The sequence below is a fragment of the Mucor mucedo genome (genome assembly GCF_025094135.1).
Source record: "Mucor mucedo strain NRRL 3635 chromosome Unknown EV154scaffold_258, whole genome shotgun sequence".
Lineage (NCBI taxonomy): Eukaryota > Fungi > Mucoromycota > Mucoromycetes > Mucorales > Mucoraceae > Mucor > Mucor mucedo.
In genome coordinates this window covers 1-20,659 of record NW_026252542.1, presented here as the reverse complement: position 1 = coordinate 20,659, position 20,659 = coordinate 1, and the positions used below count along the sequence as shown (strand labels likewise).

The window sequence follows — 20,659 nt, the reverse complement described above, 5'->3', positions numbered from 1 at the left end:
ACGGGAAAAAAAGGGATGGGGTGGGGGTGGGGGAAAATCATGATGCAATATGACTAAAGTTTGCTAGTCTGATAAGATGAACCAAGCAAGAGCTGGAAAAATGGCATGCACTAAATGGTTATACAAGCTCTATTTTTTGACTGCGGGTGGATGCCACCAGTTTTATATGGAGTAACTTGGGAGCTGTAATAAATGATAATCCCGAGCAAGAGTAACTATGGAGGAATGTAGAAAAGCAACGTGAAATTGACATGGAAGGGGTTGTTTATGAAATTGATCAAAGTTCAGAAAAGACTAGAAATAATGATGTGGTAATTTCTACAATAGCCGATACAAAGCTCTTGTAGCGTAATGATCAGTAATGTACACCATTGACTAGGTACAGTATTATTATTAGTGGAGCATTCAATGAACCCTTTATCAGATTGCTTTTGAAACCAAATAGATCAAGTAATTAAAAATCCCACAAACAAAGAATTAAAAAACGTGACCTCCAAAACAAAAGAGATCCGTGGTGAAACGTAAGTTTACCTGATTTGCTTATGTCCCATCTACTTTTATTTCCTTATGACAATCCCCTTCTTTTTTTTTTCTTTTTTCTCTTTTTTTTCTTTTATAAAAACAAAAATCAATATGTTGATTACGTCTATTTTAGATCCAGTAGTGATGTGTACTAGCCTTGTCTCGGCTATGGTGTTTGTCAGTTGGTTTAGTTTTTGGCACAGGACAAAACTTGCCAGAAACGAGAAAGAACGAGCGTATGTGTGTACATTACTGAGTAGTTCTATCACCAGCACATGTTCTTTACCACTTGTCTATGAATTATTAAGCAATGGAGGAGACCTTTCAGCTCTCCTTGTATATCGTACTTGGACAGTAGTAGCCACGACCTTTTTTATGACATTCTTAATCATGGATCTTTGTATAGGTGTCTTTTTTTACAAGAACAAGATTGACATGCTTACAGGCTGGATACACCATTTGACTTATCTGATCACACTCACATGGGCGATTCATCATCAATACAGTGCAGTGTTTATCATGATGTGTGTGTTAGAAATCCCCACCTTTGTTTTGGCTTTAGGGTCGGTGCGATCACATTTACGTCGTGACTATGTATTTGCAGGTACATTTTTATTGACACGTATCTTGTTTCATGCATATGCTATTTCTTGTGCTTGGAAATTAAACCCATTTGGACCTGTGGTCAATGCATTGACTTTTTTCTTTCCTGTTCATTGCTTTTGGTTTTATGGTAAATATAATATGATGCTTTACAAAAAGAAATAGTACTAAATAACGACTCTTTGTTTAAATAGGGTTCATTAAACAACAAATTCGATTAATGAAGACAGATCCGAAAATTACGCCAACACGCACTGCGCCTAAAAAGAAGCAAGAAAGTGTGACCCAAAAACCCATCAAAACCACGACAACTATCATGATGAAAAAGAAGAAGTCTCCTATCAGTGAACCTAGAAGGAGAACTAACTATTCCAGCTATACCACTCCTTCATTTCATCAATCTCCTCCTGTGTCAGTACATTAATAATGATAACAACAATAATAATGATAAAATAAAAAATTATTTTATTTATTTATAACTGCTTTTTGGTTGCATCTGTAGTAGCAGTGTTTGCTGAGATGGGTTTAACACCTAATTTCTCCTTGACAGTAGCATAAGCGTTGATGACGGCAGGGGGAATTTTAGGATGAGCGGTGGGTGCTGTCAATAAACGATCCAGTTGAGAACCTGCATCTGTCAAGAAATCTCTTGTATCTGTAGACATGTAGAAACGCATACGTAAGAATTGAGCGTAAATCAAGACAGATAAAATGCTTGATCGGAAACTATTTAAAAAAAAAAAGATATATGAGCCTAACATCCCAAATGATATCAATAACAAGAGCTTACACAAAAAGTCCGAGCACAAGTCGCGTCATAACACCCACAACTTCAATTTTGGAAGTGAGTTCCATTGCCTTGTCGTGGTATTTGCTGGTCACATCTCGAATAGAGGTTTGTACCTTGGTTTGATGAGGTGCTAAAGCAGGGATCAAAGTCTTTTCGGTGTATTCCAAAACGTGGAACACGGAATATATAAAAAAGGGTAATAGTGTAACTATTGCATTGTTCATTTTAGCATATCAAAAATAAAAGTAAATCGCGTCTTTTTTATTCACTTACTAGCAATTCTTCTTGTTAATAAGAAGTAAACGGCTACAATTAAATATTGTGCGTTCTCATCCAAAAGCATTCTTTTAAAATAAGATTCATTGGAACCCAAAGGCTAAACGAGGTTATTTAAGCATTTATCTTCATGGAGTGATTTATTTAACTTACCTTGTAAGAATTGTAAAGGACGATACCGTAAGAAGCAATCACACCCAAGTAAGATACTCTATAAAAGAAGTTGCAAGGACGGAAGAGTAATTGGGATGCGAAAAAGACAAAGGCATTGACAACCGTTAAAGCGTGTCCAACAAACCATCCGAAGTGTAGGTTCTACATTTTATCATGATTAAAACAAATGACTCCTTTTTTCTGTCTCTCTCCTTTTACCTTAAAATCAAATTTCTCTTCAGTCTTCTTTTCACTTTGAACAGGCTCCATATTTTTTAAATAAAACAAGAAAGAAAAAAGGAAAAATTAAATGTGCCGTGCATCCGAAAAAAACCTTTTTTTATACCTGAAAAAGATGTGAGTGAGAGGAGGCAGATGAGACCTGCCTTTTGATTGGTCCAAATGTATCCTCTTTTTTTTTTTTTTTTTATGAAGTGTTGTGTTATAAATAATAATAGCATGACTTCATGTTATAGAAACCATATCATTAATGCTCCCCCTGTTGTAGTCCATGACCATGTCGTCGTCAAATTGAAGCGGGGTTTATATTTTCATGACAGTTCGTTTTCGCGTCTGTACCTTGTTTGGGATAAAGAAACCCTTTTTGATATGCTTGGCGATTTTTGATTGCTCCAGCACACCAAATGACGTATTTTATCAAGTCACATTGACGTATTAATTTCTTGTCAGACAAACAGAAGAGCAGCACTTTTTTTTAACTCATCTATCCAATTCTGAACGCATGAAATAGGGAACCATATCAGCCAAGTTTTTAATGTTGAGTCCAAAAACACGCGCTGTCGTCGGAGAAACAAACTAAATATATTTATACGGGACCCACAATAACAGATCACATTGATTTTCTCCTTTTGAGTTTTTTTGATATTTCTTATCTCTAATTGTCTCCAGGGATGAAGAGATGTAATACATTTTTCTTGATTTGATTTACCGGCAGATCCATCGCTAGCCAGGCTTTCAAACAGTTCCCCTAAATACAATCTGAAGCCATAACAGATCACTCAAAGTGCTTGTCAAGACTTTGCTAAATACATCTCTTTGATTAAAGAATAATTGGTTAAACTATCCTATTTTATTAAATAAACCATAGCTTTTTAAACGGGATACGACAGCAGTTTAACTCAACTTTACCTCGATAAAATATCCATAGAATAGCGAACATATTTTGTTAACTTCCTGTAGTACACCCGGCTTAAATACAAGCAATTCTGAACATAGTGATTGTCTATAGGTGATTTAGTAGTTGCACTTACCAATGACGAAGCATATTTTTTTTTCGGTCATCCTGCGAAATTCAATGAGATCATAAATGAACTTTGAGCGATACAAAAGCGAATAAGAGCCATTTGCCAAAAAAAAAAAAAAACGAACTTTGGCCAATAAAAAAAGCGAACTTTAGGCTGTAAGACAAGCGTATTTCAGTCGGAGACCAGAGCGACTTTGGTCAATTGGAAAGCGAACTTTGGGGTTGGAGACACTGCAATTCATACAATCTTATTTTGGAGCAACAGATGCTAATAAGAAATAGCACCGCCTTTGTATGGAAAGCCATGGTTTGAAAGGCGAATAAAACTGTCCAGAATGGAATTTTATAGCACCTCCCTTATAAAGCAACTAAAAAAAACGTCACTGAGTCCCAAAATAGCCACAAGCAAGAAGCAAGAAGAAAAAAAAAAAAAAAAGAAAAAAAACTTGGCAACTCTTTCATCTTTTTTTTCTATTTACATTATGGAAGGCGGTTTATTAGCTGAAATTCAACGAGGTAAAGCCTTAAAGAAGGCACAAACGAACGATAGGTCTAAGCCTATGATCGATGGTAAGTGGTGATGAAGAGAAAAAAAAACAGAAAAAGCACAAGAACAAACCTCTTTGTTAGTCAAACCTTCGAAGCCATCTGGTGGCTCACCAATGGGAATGGCAAGACCTCCTATACCTACAGGTGGTGCTCCTTCATTACAACATACAGCTTCAGCTCCACCCTCTGCTCCTGCACCAGCTCCAGCTGCTGCTCAATTGGGTGGACTGTTTGCTCATGGTATGCCAACACTGCGAAAGACAAGAGGTGCCGCTGTAGACACAGGAAGAGGATTCTCCGGTAAGTGTTTAAGGTGCGTGTGTGTATAAGTGGGTAAATGCTTAAAATAAAGGTATAGGTTCTTCTGGTGCTGCAGCATCACCTTCAATTCCAGCCCCACCTCCACCTACACCAGGTCGATCACCAGCATTTAACAATAATAGCGTGAAACCACCCAAATTAACCAGTAATAATACCTTGCCGAAGAATTTTAAAGCACCACCTCCCATCCCGGGCAGAGCATTGCCTCAATTCGGTAGTAGTGCACCTTCTGCTCCACCTCCTCCGCCTCCACCCACAACATCATCTTTTAACGCTGGTGGTGGACCTCCTCCACCCCCTCCTCCACCTCCACCTCCTCCACAATCCGGGCCCTCCGGTGTATCGCCCAAAATTCAAGCAGCCCTTGTTCCTCCCGTACCAGGCCGTTCAAGATCAAATAGTTCACCTCTTCGACCTGTACCACCTCCCCCGCCTAGAGCAATTCCATCTCCGCCTGCCAATGCAGCCAATTTACCACCACCACCACCACCACCAGCGATGGGAAGAGGAAATATCGGTGCACCAAAATTTGGACTTCCAGGTGGTCGACCTTCATTAGCGGTACCACCTGTATTACCACCAGGACGACCTAGATCCGCTTCCAATTCATCATTTAATAATAACAATCAAGGAAGACAGTCTCCTGTGGCTACACCACCACGATCCCCATTGCCTCCTCCTCCACCTTCAATTGGTAGAGGCACAGCACCACCACAAGCACCACCACCACCACCAGCGCCAGCACCACCACCTCCACCTCCTGTGGTAGGTGCAGGAAATAGTCGAGTACCTACAGCACCTGTGAATCGACAACCTACACTGACACCATTAATGGGATTAAGACCTTCTGCACCCACATATAACTCACAGCAGCAACAGCAGCAACAGCAGCAACAGCAGGTACCATTAACAGAAGGAGGTGGTAGATATACTTTTAGACCTACATCAGATTTGCCCTTGCCAAGGACAGTAAATATTTCACGCCACGTTTACCCCAGTGGAGAAAGCAAAGGAAATGGTAAAGTTTAAATATGTGTTTTACGTTATGTTACTAACATCACTATATTTTAGCTTATCCTTTAGATTATTCCAAGTTTCGTTAATTGGGGAATAAAGTGTCATGATTTTTTGTGTTTTAAAATAAAAAATAAATAAAAATCAGGAGATATTTATTCACACTGACATTTATATAATGCAACGTTAAAACCACAAATCAAGCTTTTCTCTCTCTTTAGCTTTCTCTCTTTCTCATATAAACGACATGCCTCCTTTTGTATTTGACTCGTTTCAACCAAGAGTGGACAAGACAAACAAGGATCATCCCGATTATCGTCATCCACTTTATGTAGGCACATGGAAAAGATCGATCCCAGGAAGAGATGATGACTTTGCTCGGGATGACATGGATGAGCCTCATCTGAAGCGAAAGCATGCTCTCCTTTTAAAGAACCCAGCTATTGTTAAATTATACGGTACCGAATTCAGTACTTTCTATATTGCCACATTGATCAACCTGGTTCAATTGGGTCTTGCTTACTATCTGGGTCGAACGGCTGTACATTGGTCCATCTATGCGCTCACTGCTTATTTCATTGGCGGTACTGCCACAGGGATGGTAGGTGTCATTATTCATGAAGCCTGTCATAACTTGGTGACAGGTTCCAGTGTGGTAGATCGCATGATTGGACTTTACACCAATATTGTCTTACCTGTACCTATTTCACAATCATTTCGTCGATACCATATAGAACATCATACATGGCAAGGCGTAGAAGGTATGGATCCTGATTTACCGCTTGAATGGGAAAAGAATTTGATTCGTGGTAATGCCGTAAAGAAAATTCTTTGGATCTTGATTTATCCCATCATGTATGTGGTACGTGGACTTGTTATGCAGCAACAGCGAGGACATACACCGGGAAAATGGGAAATTATCAATGTTGTATTTACCATTGTCATGGATACTGTAATTGCCAAAGTGTGTGGAATCAAAGGTCTGCTTTATCTGCTATTATCGCTTTGGTTTGGCTATTCGTTACATCCAGGAGCTGCTCATTTTATTCAAGAACACTATACATTTGATGATGGACAAGAAACATATTCTTATTATGGTGTATTGAACATACCGTTCATGAATATTGGTTACCATAATGAGCATCATGACTTTCAAAAGGTAAAAAAAAAAAAAAAAAAAAATTGATTTGGATGTCCGTAAATACTTAAATGTCATTTAGATTCCATGGACCAAACTTCCTATACTTCGTGCCATTGCAAGCGAATCTTATGACACATTATCCTATCACACATCATGGTTATTAGTGCATTGGAAATTCATTACGCAACCTTCCATGGGACCTCAATCTCGTGTTGTGCGTGATTATACTACCTTTAAACAAGGTCGATCTTTAATGAGAAAAATTCGTGAATATAACAATAAATAATTTTTTTTTTCTTAATAAATAAAGAAAAAAAGTGTGTCTTCTAAGTTGACTTTTCGGCAGCGGTAGGGAACCATTGATCCCATTTCATCTTGGCAGCTTCTTTAAAACGAACCATCACACTCTCGGCATTATCTAAAGCAGGACGGACATCCAAGTGGAAGACAGGTACACCAGGTACTTCTTCGGGAGCTTCGTAATAATCAATCACATATCTTCTGGATTGTCCACAACGGCTAATATACCAATCATGTCTATCAAAGGGCTTGGGAGCACTAGACACCATTTTTTTCATGTTAATATAAATTCCTCTTCATCTTCATCTCTCTTCTTTCTTTCTTACCCGAATAATGAATGCCATTGAGCTTTAGGTGTGATATCTTGGGGTCTACCTTGGAATTTTGATAAATAAGGATCTTCAGCACAATCACTAGATAGATAAACAAATTAAGATCTGAAAAAAAAAAATTCTCTGATATAAACTTACCACTTGTATTTGGATTCCCACTTCAACACCTCATTCCAGGCTTCTTCGTTCAAAAAGTTATGAATATCTACCATAGTTTCAATTTCATTTTCGGGAGTTTCCCAGCCCTTTCTACGAAGAGCATTGTAAAATTGTTGAGGACTAGGGTATTCCCATTTGGATGTAGCTCCCTTGGCTTTAGGAATAGAAGAAGTTACACGCTCAGTGGGTAAATCCACAGTTTGATCGGCTTGTGGGGATTGTGTCAAGTTGGGAATCATGTTGAGCTTGTTCAACTCATCATCACCGCCCTTGTGCATGGGGCAGCCAGGTGGGAACTCGGTTTTCTTCTTTTCTTCTACTTTCTTGGGCATGGGACAAGAAGCCTCTTCCTTCTTAGGCATGGGACAAGACTCTTCCTTCTTGGGCATGGGACAAGACTCCTCTTTCTTGGGCATGGGACAGGATTCCTCCTTCTTGGGCATAGGACAGGATTCCTCCTTCTTTGGCATAGGACAACTAGGTGCTTCCGTCGACATTTTTTAAATGGGTAATATAGGAAAAATATAAAAAATTGGGAAAGGGTGCCTTGCTTTTTTTTTTTTTTTTTACCTGTTTGACATATAATTTAAACTCAGGCGTTTGTCTCAAAAAGGAACATGGCAGTCACGTACACCGTGTTCCTGACAACAATGAACTTTAACTTACTGTGCTTCAACTCTACTTTGAATCTTGTAACTTTATTATGCTCGGCATCGTGTTTGGTAAATGTTTAAAACATTAAATTCGATTAAGTTCTGATGAACAGGGAAGATCATACGCACACTTATAGTTGCTATTTCTTTCAATAACCAAGTACCCTCTTTGTTTTTACTTGTATAAATCAGTGCTTATTATATGAAAGTAGAATCACTTTATCCCTTAACACTTGCGATTTCTTTTGTTTTCGCTTCTCTAGATATCGTATCAGAGACTTTTATTATATATCAATCAATATTTATCTTAATTATCTTTGGAGGTTGTTCATCCACACGCGAATACTCAGAGTTACACTCCCATGGATTATTATTAGTTGTCAACAAGGACAAAAAAAGCTAATTATAGCTCTAAAAAAGTTAATTTTGTTCCGGATTATGCCAAGTTAGCGGATATAAAAGTTTGACGGCGTTGGGTTGTTTCTTATAGATGTTTAACATGTTCGAGTCATCTCTCGGCAACCTCCGCTTGCTATTCTGTCACTCAACAATGAAATAATCCTCCCTTAAGATTTGACTACAATCCTGAAACTCACTTAAAGCCTCTGCAATAGGCTGTATGCCATTATTTTTGATTTTGTTAGTGAGAAAGGGATACATAAATAGTTTTCTTTACCAACAAAAACTCAGGTGTCATCTACCAATCTTACTTTATAAATGTCAGCCTTGATTCGCTCGCACGACACAAAAGGAATTGCCAAGCATCTGGCATCTTGCAAACATAGTTGGCTACACTTGATGTGGTAATTTAAGTGCAGTCAGCTTGAAGACGCTGCTCTTTTTTATCGGTGTAGTAATTTGCCGATTGTGGCTGTTTGGCAAACTCTACAACGGAAAGGTTGTTCTTTTTTTGGATAAGTTCGCGGAATAATTCTAGGGTTCCCATTGATAGAAATTCGGCTTTAACGCAAATGTTACTATGAGACTCTCGCCTATCAATACAATCGATTAAGTAGCTCGTCATATGTAACTTATTTTTTAACTGATATATGTTAGTAAGATTGTCTCAACTATTTTATCTTTTAATTCGGTGTGAAAAGAAAAGAGTATTTGAACAGTTTTTATTATTTATAATTTAATTAACAAGAACTGGCTTATGTCAGGATGATTTAATTGCTTATTAAACCGTCCATAATGTTTGGGCCTTTAATTAAAATAAAATCATCTTTAAATACAGTCTTATTAGATAATGTTTCATACTATTTAGCATAATATATACATATGTATGTAAACTGCGCGTGCATGAAACATATATTAGTACAACTGAGCCCCAGGCTTACGTACAAGCAATTCTGAACTTGTTAACTGACTACAAGTGTTTCAGTGGTAGTATAAACAATTATATACCAATAATAAAGCATATTTTATAAAGAATTGCGTATCAAAGTGTCGAACAAGTTAAGATGAACAAGCGTAAACTCAAATTTAGATACATATGTCAAAAAACTGGGCGGAGTTAACAAATTAAAATGGAAGCACAGGCACTTAAACTTTTCATAAGAGCAGTTTAAAAAATGGTTTGATGAAAATGACACCAGGTAATCATTAAAAAATTTTCAAGAATGTTCATTCATCGAGATAATCTATTGTTTTTGTTGCGTATCGTCCACCTGTTAAATTTTTAGCAGTTGGCTACAGCTGTTTACATTATCCGCGTCTTGCAGAGATAAATTACAGTAACAAAATGTGCAATACCATAAATCAAATTCAGTATGTGTTTTTTTGTTAAGACGTTTATATCTATTATTCCTTCCGTTTTATACTTTATAGCATGATGCTTTTATAAACTATTGGTAACAATATAGACAGAATCTGATACTACCAATGGAATTATGCCGGCTGTCCTCTATGAAATTTTTTGTTAGATCAGACTCGAACAAAAGAATCACCCAATAAACTACAATAGTATAGAAGATACTGTGAAACACATCTTCAACTTTGTCCGCCTGGCTACAATGGTTAAGAAAGTTAGTCCCTGTCAGACTATTTCTAAACCATTTATTCATTTGTATGAACTTTTATTCGGTGTACTTTATATTTAAACGGCCTCTAAAAATTCTATTGACGTACAATTACCGTCTGCTGTCTTTGTTAAGTGTTCGTTGCTCTATACTAAATAATTTAATTCAATAGAACGTTGTAAAAATAAATGTAGTATCAAACTAGCACGTCAGTATATGTCTAGGCTCTAAAATATGTGTAGCAACCGTGTCTAACGTCTAGAAAAAGTAATTCGTTTCCACAAATACTATTTACAGATTAGTGTCGTATTACTACAGAAAGGAACAGTGTGGAAGCCATAAGTCAATCTTCTGGAAGGTTTATATTTATTTGACGCCACTCATCATACCAAGATTCTTCTCTCTATTAACACTATGCATTTGTGATCTTTAAATAAAATAAAAAACTCGCGTAAGACTGAGTACTAACTAAGTAAATATCACATTTAAGTCGGAATAAGAGGGTAGCATATCAACTCAACAAAAAAGTTTTGATGATAACTGTGTTGCACTAGACTTGCCGATCTTAATAAGTGACTCACAGATACCTGACATGCATATTAATGGATTCCTTGGTAATTATGCAATTTTAAGGTTGAAAAAAAAAGCCCAATCATAATTACTGGATAGTTCACTATAGTCTTCTACAAGTAGCTTAAATGAAAAGATGTTTCAGATTGAACTGGTGCCAAGATCCTAGAATACAATTATACATAAACAAAGTTAGTTTCTACCGCGAGGACAGTTTTAGAAATTTTTTGAAACTGCATGAGATCATTGAGGTTCCATGCTAAGTAGGTGTGGGCGAGAAGAAAGCCATAAACGTGAACACTAGCGCGAATAAAATAAAAATAAAAAATTTGTCTCATAACTACAAACTGTTACCAATAAAAAATCTAAACCGTTCCTTGTCTATTAATGATATTAGGAAAAAAATTAAACCAAACATCTACAGATATTCAGAACTAAAATGTTGTCTACTGCATTACCGATAGTGCTTTGAAACTTTGAGAGTACAGACATGTTTTTTAAATGCCACCCCTGAATTAAACCTTATTGATTTTAAAAATAGAGTTGCTAAGTCCAACGATAAATTAGTCATTGAGTTCATGCAAGAATTGCCGAGATATGTAACTTATTTTCCGAGCATCTCTTTAGTACACAAAATTCAATGCACTTGAACTTCAATTAAGAGTCAAACTAATGGACTACGCCATCTAAATTAACTAAAAGAGAATTGATCATCGACCTTGGTTTTTTTCTTCTCACAAACCAACAAGCTTATTAGAAAGGCACAGGCTACATTCATTATACTTTTCTAGAATAATAATTTGTTACACTAACATGTGTTGCCTTTGATAGTTACACGTACTGTTTTTTAAGGAAGGGCCATATGGAACAGCTACGTTAACAATGGCACTTTAGTTGATGATCCAAGAAACATGAAGGCTTAAAGGTCGGAGAAGATCTGAAGTGTTACAGTAGGTGCGTCAGTGTAACCAATATGGTAGATGGGAGGTATATATGGCTATAAATATAAATTTCATTATGCCTCTAGAACTACAACTGGTCGATCCGAATGGCACCGGTATCTCTGTAGTGATTTATCTGTTTTTTCGGTTAAAGTGATGTGAAAAGGATACAAGGAATGTGGGTTTTTTTTTCAGGATGCCGTATCTAGATTGAAAAAAAAAAAAAAAAAGAGTTTAGGTTTCAATGATGAAAGATTTATTGTTGGAGGTCTTGACGGAGATTAGTTTTAAACTTTCTGCTTAATACCGATATAGTCAAAGGGGCACATTATTAAGACTAACAACTGAAACATGCGTGGGGTAAGCTTTCTATTATTTTGTTTTTTAGTCCGAGAACGTAGTAATACTATTCTTACGGGGATGGTTTAAAAAAAATCTTTATTCTAGGGCTGATTTTTTTGCCCGGAACACAAAGTATAATAGAATGTGTCAATGTTTGAAACGAACAATGAAAATAAGAATCCTTGTGTCTTTCAAGAAGGGTTTGTCTCTTAACAAGCAATAATCTGTGCTCACTTAGAATGTTGTACAATAGATCACGGGCTTGTACATGGACACCCGTACACTTCTTTGTGTGTGTGTTGTGTACCCAACCAAAATAATAATAAAAAAAACTTTCTTTCGATCATTTTATAAGATAGTGAAAGATTCCTTTTAAAGAATCTAGAACTATGATATATATATACATTATGTATTTATAAATAATAATTATTACCACGCTCTCGGGCTATGTTTCATAAAATGATTTGAACGAAATTAGGAATGACACGAAGACAGGGGAAGAAAAAAAAAGTGGAACGGCCTCAAAAAAAAAAATTACAGGTACCTGAATGTTTTTGGTTTGACTGAAACGGTGATGGATCCGAAAATCAATTGTTGGTAACATAGAATTCATGTCAACCGTGGTAACAAATAGCCTATCAAAACTCAACACAAATATTTTGCCAATCTTTAGATCACAACTCAGATAGTTCTCAAGGCATGACGACAAAAAGTGCTGCCCAGGCCAGATATATGACAACACAAAACAAGTCTAAAAAAAACTTAGGATGGCTTTTTTTTCCTATCCTTCAATCAAAAATACACAAACAGTAATAACATTGTCTATGTTTATTTGTTTATTCTGATTGACTGATGGGGTCCTGACACCAGCTGCTCGTGTAATAGTAAGGGTATTCCAAGTTGATATTCATTATCCTGTATCTTCAGCTGTATGATTCCGATATAAAACGGCCACAGAAAATAGTATGTATATATATATATATAGAATGATACCATCAACATGTGGCAATACAGGATTATTAATTTTCTTATGCTAGAACATTCAACTCAAAAAAAAAAGACTCGTATCTTATCTCATTTTAGATGTGCCCAAACCATCTTTGATCTAGTCTTGAACGCTTAATTCAAGGCTTGAGTAGGTATGTGCCGATGGGAAAAAAAAAAAAAGAGTTATCAATCTTTACACTGCAGATACTGTTACAAGTCCGATTGACTTGGTGTTACAGCATGTAGACATTTTTTGTTATGACAATTCCCTTTTCCAGTATGGTTTAGACGGGAGAGCTGACGTTACTTTGCCGAAAATATATAATTTATATATCAGAAATAATTTGTGATACGAAATCTTAATATATCCCTTCCGAGAATACCAATATTATTATTATATGTGAACGCTTTGACCAAGGGACCACAGTCTTGTAGTTTTTTTTTTTTTCTTTTTTTTTTTTACAGTACAAGTCGTTTCCCCCAATTGAACGTTCGCCGATAGGTGATTTCGTACATATTTATCAGATGATATTTGGTGATTCTATTTGATTCTATAATAAAAATAAAAATAAAAATAAAATTATTTGCAATCGGGTGGGTAGTACTGAACGCGAGTAAGGTTAATGAAGCACTTTTTGTTTCCACTGACATCTCTGAGTTTATATAATTTTTATATAAGAACCAGAGGCTTTTTTTTTTTTTTTTTACTTTACTTTTCTATCTTCCTTTTTTTATTTTATATTACCAACATTCCTCATTCAATGAACAAGCACTGTAACCCAATTCAAGAAACCAAGACTCTTTCCAAAAAATCTGATGCTCTTTATTTATCATTTGCAGTCATTCAAGAAGATCCGAAGCGTATGACTAAACAAAGGCTTTTAAAAGTCAAACAATCCAGGCACCATCAAACAACTTTACCTAGTACATCTTCTGAATTGAAATTTAAAATTGAATCCATGGGAAATCACCCTGTAGATGATCATGACCTTGAAATGTGTCCTGCTAGAATTCGTCCATCTTGGCCGAAACAAATTACTCCTTGGTGGTTGGCTACAGGTCCCAATGACAAGCCTCCATTCTCGTATGCTACATTAATTGCGCATGCTATCTTTTCTAGTAAAAATGGCAGAATGACATTAAATGATATATATCTTTGGATTTCAAAAAAATATCCTACATTTCGCATCGGCACTGGTGGATGGCAGGTAAATATATATATATATATTAGCTTTTAATTTTGCTCATATAAAATGCTCACACACTTATTTCTTAGAACTCTATTCGCCACAACTTGTCACTCAATAAAAAGTGGTTCTATAAAATTGATCGTCAACCAACTCAAAAGAATCCCGGTAAAGGTTGTTATTGGACGCTCGTGGCTGGTACTGAGCAACTTTTTATCGACAATTTAACACACGAAAGTAGCTACAGCAGAAAACATCATGATATTGCTTTTACAGCCGAACTTTTTTTGGGGCGAAGCAAAAGCGACATTGAACACAAGCATGCTTCAGTATCATCACAAACAACAAAAAACGATAATACACCAACCAAATTGTCTGCTGCAAGAACACCCAGACCGTTGATGTCTCCCCTTTATACTACATTTAGAACAAGCAAGAAAACGCGTACACCAAAACGTCGTCCTTCTGAGAATAGCGACATGTTGGATGATTCAGATAATGATTCAGGTGTTGACGTCAGTAACAAGTTCATCGATAAAAAACATCCAAGAAAGCGACGTTGCACAAACAACAGGAGTAAAGCTTGTTTATCATCTGCATCGCCAACGCAAACATTGCAGCAAATCAGTTCAAGCATGATTTATGACGCACCAACAACAGCCACTTCTGACATCGGTAGCCTAAATAACTTGGTGATCAATAACTGGATGGAGGATTCATTATTATCTTCTGAAAACTTTATGTGCCACACCAACAGTAACTATCAGCCCGAATGGTCTCCTATGACTGAAAATGCTGACATGTGGTGTGACCCAACAATAGCACCCAACTGTACAAAAAGGGGACCCATTACCATTGATTTGGAAAATGAAGAATCCACACTTATATACCATCACTATGAAGAAAACTATTTACCTTACTATGACTTTACAACAGACGACTTATACAACTATAGCTTATACCCCAAAACATTCACTCCTTCTATTTCTATTGATACCAATACCGTTCCTTTGTCTTATCCCACAATTCCTCTTTACAGTAATTACCAATTACAACAATTTGTATCTATGCAGGACATACTATATTTATAATTTATTCTATTTCTTTTTTCCTTTTTCATGTAAATAAAACCTTCTGTTGATCATCGCGTAAAAAAAAAATGCAAATGTGGTTCCATCAAAATATTTATTATTATCAAATGACATATTGCCTAGACAAACAAATATATTTTTGTTTGTATGGAGAAGGATGTTATACAATATGTGTATAGGGAGATTACTTAATGCACCACACAAACAGTATGATTTACATTTTTATTCTGAATGTAAGACTGTCTGTGATATGGCGTTTATTATATAATGGGCACGCGACTCGGTTGATTTATTGTGGGTTTTGGGAAGAATAATAAAATTTCTTAGAAAAAAAAAGAGCCAGCTTAAGCCCTTAGCTACTTAGTATAAAAATGTAAAATTTTGAACTTTTTTTATGGATTGCATCTCCACACTATTACGTATAAGAACTCATTTTTGTAATATTAGCTATTATTGTCGCTTATTTGAAGTATGTATAAAACTAACTTGGTTCAGCTGAGCGTTTAAATAATATGCTGAGTAAGAATTAATGAAATATTGATGTAGATCGCTTAGATTACCCGGTTTCAAAAACAATCAGTATCTTAGCCCTTATGTTGAAGCATTTTGTTTAAAGGTGAGTCTATTAAGTTCTTCCTTACGATTAAAAAGCTCTGAGATATCAGCCTCATCGCTTTTAAAACTCCTGCTATCCCTCATGTTTATCAATAAGATTCCATCGAACTTTAACGCTGGTATTGGTTAGGACTGATAATCGAAGTGATTAAATGGTCGGATGTGTTAAAAGTGTAAATGAAACAATATGTTAGGGCTTATAAGAAACGTTTGTAATTTTTTCCAGACGCTTTTCAGTTAAATCGTTAATATATTAGTCGATGACTGTAAACATTTTTATCGCGCACAAAAAATAGTTTCCTCATCCTTAATAACTTGTATTCCTCGTATATTTGTGATTATTCAGAGAAAACAGGCGCGAAAACCCTAATATTGCAAAAGAACACCTGTCTGCGCATGGAATTTCATCAAATATTTTGTCCGAAAAATTATAGTAAAATGGCATTTATTATCCCAAACCATCAATACCGAATTTTTACAATGTATCAGTCATATATACACTTAATATATTTTCTTTCCTTGAGCACAAACAAGCATTTTCGTCTGAGTTCCTTGTGATGAGAGAGGGGAAAGGCAGTCATGATACATAAACTGGGCAAAAACATCATTTTTGTGCGTCATCTACACTTTTTATCATTTTTTAAAAAAAAATCCAATTCTTTCTCTATTTACAACAATTTTGAATGGATAGGTATTCACGAGGATACGACGAGCGTTATAGAGGATACTATGATCGCCCTCGGTCTGATACATATAGACCGGGTGAAAATTATAGATCAGAGAGGGATTACAGAGATGGTGGCGTAAGGGGTGGACGGAATTATTCTCCCAATCCTCATTACTCATCTGGCAATGGAAGAGGTGGTGGTAATAGTGGCAATGGCAATGACGATAGATATAGCTATTCGGATTCAAGACCATACTATCCACCTTCGAGAGGCCCATCACCTTCTCGATCCGATTCTAGATCGCCAAGACGTCCATCGTATGGCTATTATCGTTCCGGGCCTTCGTCTTCATACCCATACAACCCCAGAAGATCGCCTTCACCTTCCAACGGTGGCCGCAGTGGAAGTTCAAGTAGAAGGGATTCTTATGATCATCGTCCATACCATAGTTCACCCAATTACCCGTCGTATCCATATCACAGAAATAGTAGTCCTTACCCACCTTATTCTGCGAGAAGACATTACCAAGGCCCTCCTCCTTCATTTCCTCCTTCGAATAGCAGTGGTTATCATAGCCGAGAGAATTCTTCAGGCCCTTCTTCTCTGCAACAACACCAACCCCCGCCTCCACAACAGCGATCAATTCACTCCACACCTACTTCAACTGCGCCTAACTCGCCGGGACATTATAATCACCCTCCGGCGCAATCCCTTACACCGTCTACACAAAGCCAACAACAATCTAATGAAAACATGAGCAGTTCAACCACTACATCTGCCATGAATACCACTTCTTCTATTGCCACTAACCATCCTCCACCCCCACAACAGCAACAGCAACAGCAACAGCAGCCACCACCTCCATCTGTAAACACAAATTATCCTCCATCTTATCCTTATACAACGCCTTCTGCTTCATCTTCGTATCCAGGTGGGAATACGGGATCTAATGCCCCATTGAGACCTCATCACCATAATCATCATCATAACTCTCACTATAATAGTAGTTATCAGTCCCATCATTCTTCTCCCTCTGTCGCTATGCCTCCTATAAGACAGAGAGTATCTTGGGCTCCTGATCAAGAAAAAGAGGTAAATAATGGGGAAAAGAAGATATAAAAGCTTAAGAATAATAACAATATAAAAAAATTGCATAGGTTGAAAGGTATCATAATGATCAGCGCAAGCTATGTGAAGAAGAAAACAAAATTTTGATAGCGTCTCGTAAAAGTCGCTTTGAGTTAGAGCTAGCAAATTGGGATACTAGAAAATTAGAGCATCAATTGGAATTGGTACAAAAACAATGGGAAGAGAACGGGATGGAAGATTTGATTCGAGATGAGCTAAATTCAAGATTGCCAGGTAGAACTGCTCATACAACAACTGTTCGTACAGTGACAGTAACGACCACGAACACCCAAATTTTGTAATCATTTTTTTAATGCAGCATAAAAAGTGTATATAATAAAGTTATTTGTAAGAGAAATACACAGTAAGGTATAAAGTTAAGGGACTATTTTGTAGTGTATTCAACCGTAACATTACAAACACTTTTGCTTGTGCTTTGAATGGATTCGATCTCATCCGAAGAAATCGAACTAATACGGTCCCGATACACTTCATCGAAAAGCTCCTGTTGACCACCCAATCGAATTTCGGCGTTATATGAGCTTGCGAGAGCATCTTTATAGACGATCTTGTAGTACCAAAGACCGATCGAGATAATTGCAAGAACAATTGTAATAATGTAAGGTACTACATAATCGAGGAATTTGTTAAAAATGATGCCTCGTTTTCTGTTAATAAAACTTACGCCAGTATGGATACCCGTTAGGTTTTGTTTCAGGCGGTACGAATACAAAGACTAATGTGTACAAACAAATGATTATGAAAAAAATAGCCACGACTACAGGTACTTTGAGTGGACGTTTGATATTGGGCTGTGTACGACGCAAAATAAGCAGACCGATAACACTCATGGCTGAGAAAAAATAATTTCCGTAACCAGTAAAAGCAACAATGAATTGAAATGCGGACCCAGGAGGAGGCGCTAATAAAAATATTAATGCAATAACATAAAGTAGCACAAGTGAATAAATTGGCGTATGCAGCTTGGGATGGACTTTACTAAAAAACCGATCGTAAGGCAAAAATCCTTGTCGAGAAGCTTCAAGGACAACCCTAGAACCAGAATAGAACACGACACCGACAAATCCGAATGAGGAGCTACCTACAAGAACTGGTAGCACCCGTGAGCCAAAAATGCCACCAAAGGCCGTATTAAATAGGTTGGCTGCAACTGTCAGATTAGATGCTCTAATTACAGAAAGAGGTAAAACGGCCAGATAAGCTGAATAACTTGAGGTTAGATGTCATTATATAAAATTGTTTTAGTGCATATATTACCAACATTAGCCAAGAGATATAAAACAGTTGTTAAAGAGAGAGCTGTGATTGCGCAGCGAGGAAGATTCTTGATTGGATCTTTAAGCTCGTCAAGAACATAATTAAGATTATACCAACCCCCATAAGCATAAATTACGTAGTAAATTGCACTTGCGTAAGATCCAGGATTCTTCAAAGTTCCGTCAAATGAAAAGTTTTCAGATAAGTCTGGTCCGTCGGAAAACCGCCCAGAAAGACCAGCAAACCCTACACAAATCAAAAGGGCCAGTAAAGTGATTTTAATTACTGTAAAAAAGTTGTTGGCACGAACAGCGGCCTTGCTGGAGAAAATATTTAAGATTAACCAGAACGTTAAACAAAACACTATGACATAGGGTTGTCAGTTACATTTATCTACGGATTTATTATGAGCAATACATACCTGCAAATCCTCGAGCTCCCCAATTGTTTGTGTAGCTAGGTCCACCAATTGCATAAATTATATTGCTTCCAAACACTGTCGCTCCCTACATAATTAAAGCATTAAATATCACATCAATAGTTATCTATTATTCATACCTGTGCTAAACCTGCCCCACGAGAAAATATCCCAACCATAATCAAAAAGACAAATGACACAATCTGTTTAGGTTTTGGAAACTGATAAGCAAGATATTCTTGCTCTCCGCCACTAGTAGTACAGTAAAGAGTATAAGTTTTGATAAAAGGTTTTAAACAGTATATTGGCGTACCTTTTGGGAAGCATCGTACCAAGTTCAAGATAGCACCATACACCTGTACCTGCAAACACCGCACCAACAACCCAGAGAATCAACATCATGCCACCGGAGCCGCTGTTGATTAAAATCAACGAGGGGTTAGAAAAAATTCCAGTGCCAATAATCATGCCCACTAAACGAGTAAACAAATTTAATATTTATTTTAAGGAGCGTCTATTAGAATAAATATAAAACTTACCATTCATCAGTGTTCCGCTGAAAAATCCCAAGTGCCGGTTCAATTTTTGATCGCCAACAGCCAGCGGCGATATGTTTTCTATCTGTTGTGGTTGTGCTTTTCTGTGAGGAGAATCTTCTTGTAATGGCATTTATGTGGATATATACTTGAATCAATGTAAGATTTTGAATGGAGAAGAAAAAGATTGATATAAAAATTAATGAGCTTAAATACATCTGTTCGTAACCAACCGGAAAGTTACGCCATAACATTGATCTTCTCATACATATAAAATTTGTATCAAATCACTCCTTTATTTCGACTTTCAAAAACAGATGAAGGAAATATCTTCTCTTGCGTCATGTGTTCCTTTAATAGACAAAACTTATTGACTGTTTTTTACTGTTACACTGCATAAATGGTGTCATTTGAAGAATATGTATGTGTTATTGTCATTTTTCCCTTTGATTCAGATCCAAGTACTGTTATTAAATAATAAAAATACGCCATCAGTTATACGCGAAGTCCGGATAAAGTTAATTCCAATTCCTCGACTGGAAATGTAACATCTAATTTTCGTACATTTTTGCTTTTATCACGCAAAACCTGAATTATGCAATATTACTGCTTTTTAGATGTTTCTCATAACAGATTAACTTTGAATTAATAATCAACTTTCAAAACAGAAATTTATAAATACGTACAGATATTGAGGTAAACTTTGATAAATCGTTAATTTAATCTTAAATCAATACAATGCCTACTGTTCAATTGCAAAACTCTTCCCAGCCTGACTTTACTTACTTACCGGATCGTAA

The 20,659-nt window shown here is 36.6% G+C and overlaps 8 protein-coding genes across 8 annotated transcripts; 5 read left to right on the top strand and 3 right to left on the bottom strand.

Moving 5' to 3' along the window:
• Positions 1-666: 666 nt before the first annotated feature.
• Positions 667-1,549, top strand: EV154DRAFT_488575 (uncharacterized protein; the record flags this gene model as incomplete). Its single annotated transcript, XM_051599147.1, has 2 exons — positions 667-1,255; positions 1,320-1,549. 2 exons carry the CDS (start codon positions 667-669, stop codon positions 1,547-1,549), a joined length of 819 nt encoding a protein of 272 aa, XP_051450358.1.
• Positions 1,550-1,598: 49 nt separating this feature from the next.
• EV154DRAFT_608116 (uncharacterized protein) lies at positions 1,599-2,630 on the bottom strand (the record flags this gene model as incomplete). Its single annotated transcript, XM_051607658.1, has 5 exons — positions 2,564-2,630; positions 2,345-2,506; positions 2,189-2,291; positions 1,916-2,123; positions 1,599-1,851 (listed from the first exon to the last, which is right to left on the bottom strand). Exons 1-5 carry the CDS (start codon positions 2,612-2,614, stop codon positions 1,599-1,601), a joined length of 777 nt encoding a protein of 258 aa, XP_051450357.1. The 5' UTR covers positions 2,615-2,630.
• Positions 2,631-4,030: 1,400 nt separating this feature from the next.
• On the top strand, positions 4,031-5,581 carry EV154DRAFT_557136 (uncharacterized protein; the record flags this gene model as incomplete). The annotated part of the gene is made up of 5 exons (XM_051605404.1): positions 4,031-4,178; positions 4,239-4,457; positions 4,516-5,172; positions 5,248-5,496; positions 5,550-5,581. The coding sequence occupies exons 1-5, from the start codon at positions 4,091-4,093 to the stop codon at positions 5,579-5,581; spliced, it is 1,245 nt and encodes a 414-aa protein (XP_051450356.1). The 5' UTR covers positions 4,031-4,090.
• A 158-nt stretch (positions 5,582-5,739) lies between these two features.
• On the top strand, positions 5,740-6,919 carry EV154DRAFT_432737 (fatty acid desaturase-domain-containing protein; the record flags this gene model as incomplete). Its single annotated transcript, XM_051596687.1, has 2 exons — positions 5,740-6,651; positions 6,713-6,919. The coding sequence occupies 2 exons, from the start codon at positions 5,740-5,742 to the stop codon at positions 6,917-6,919; spliced, it is 1,119 nt and encodes a 372-aa protein (XP_051450355.1).
• Positions 6,819-7,967, bottom strand: EV154DRAFT_154899 (cytochrome c/c1 heme-lyase). The gene is made up of 3 exons (XM_051594129.1): positions 7,404-7,967; positions 7,260-7,346; positions 6,819-7,191 (listed from the first exon to the last, which is right to left on the bottom strand). The coding sequence occupies exons 1-3, from the start codon at positions 7,919-7,921 to the stop codon at positions 6,960-6,962; spliced, it is 837 nt and encodes a 278-aa protein (XP_051450354.1). The 5' UTR covers positions 7,922-7,967; the 3' UTR covers positions 6,819-6,959.
• Positions 7,968-13,662: 5,695 nt separating this feature from the next.
• On the top strand, positions 13,663-15,285 carry EV154DRAFT_154877 (uncharacterized protein). The gene is made up of 2 exons (XM_051594128.1): positions 13,663-14,146; positions 14,215-15,285. Exons 1-2 carry the CDS (start codon positions 13,700-13,702, stop codon positions 15,214-15,216), a joined length of 1,449 nt encoding a protein of 482 aa, XP_051450353.1. The 5' UTR covers positions 13,663-13,699; the 3' UTR covers positions 15,217-15,285.
• A 1,117-nt stretch (positions 15,286-16,402) lies between these two features.
• On the top strand, positions 16,403-17,991 carry EV154DRAFT_532698 (uncharacterized protein). Its single transcript, XM_051603932.1, has 2 exons — positions 16,403-17,591; positions 17,657-17,991. The coding sequence occupies exons 1-2, from the start codon at positions 16,515-16,517 to the stop codon at positions 17,927-17,929; spliced, it is 1,350 nt and encodes a 449-aa protein (XP_051450352.1). The 5' UTR covers positions 16,403-16,514; the 3' UTR covers positions 17,930-17,991.
• Positions 17,992-18,298: 307 nt separating this feature from the next.
• On the bottom strand, positions 18,299-19,502 carry EV154DRAFT_475057 (amino acid permease-domain-containing protein; the record flags this gene model as incomplete). Its single annotated transcript, XM_051597972.1, has 4 exons — positions 18,299-18,857; positions 19,019-19,151; positions 19,327-19,411; positions 19,464-19,502. 4 exons carry the CDS (start codon positions 19,500-19,502, stop codon positions 18,299-18,301), a joined length of 816 nt encoding a protein of 271 aa, XP_051450351.1.
• Positions 19,503-20,659: the final 1,157 nt, after the last annotated feature.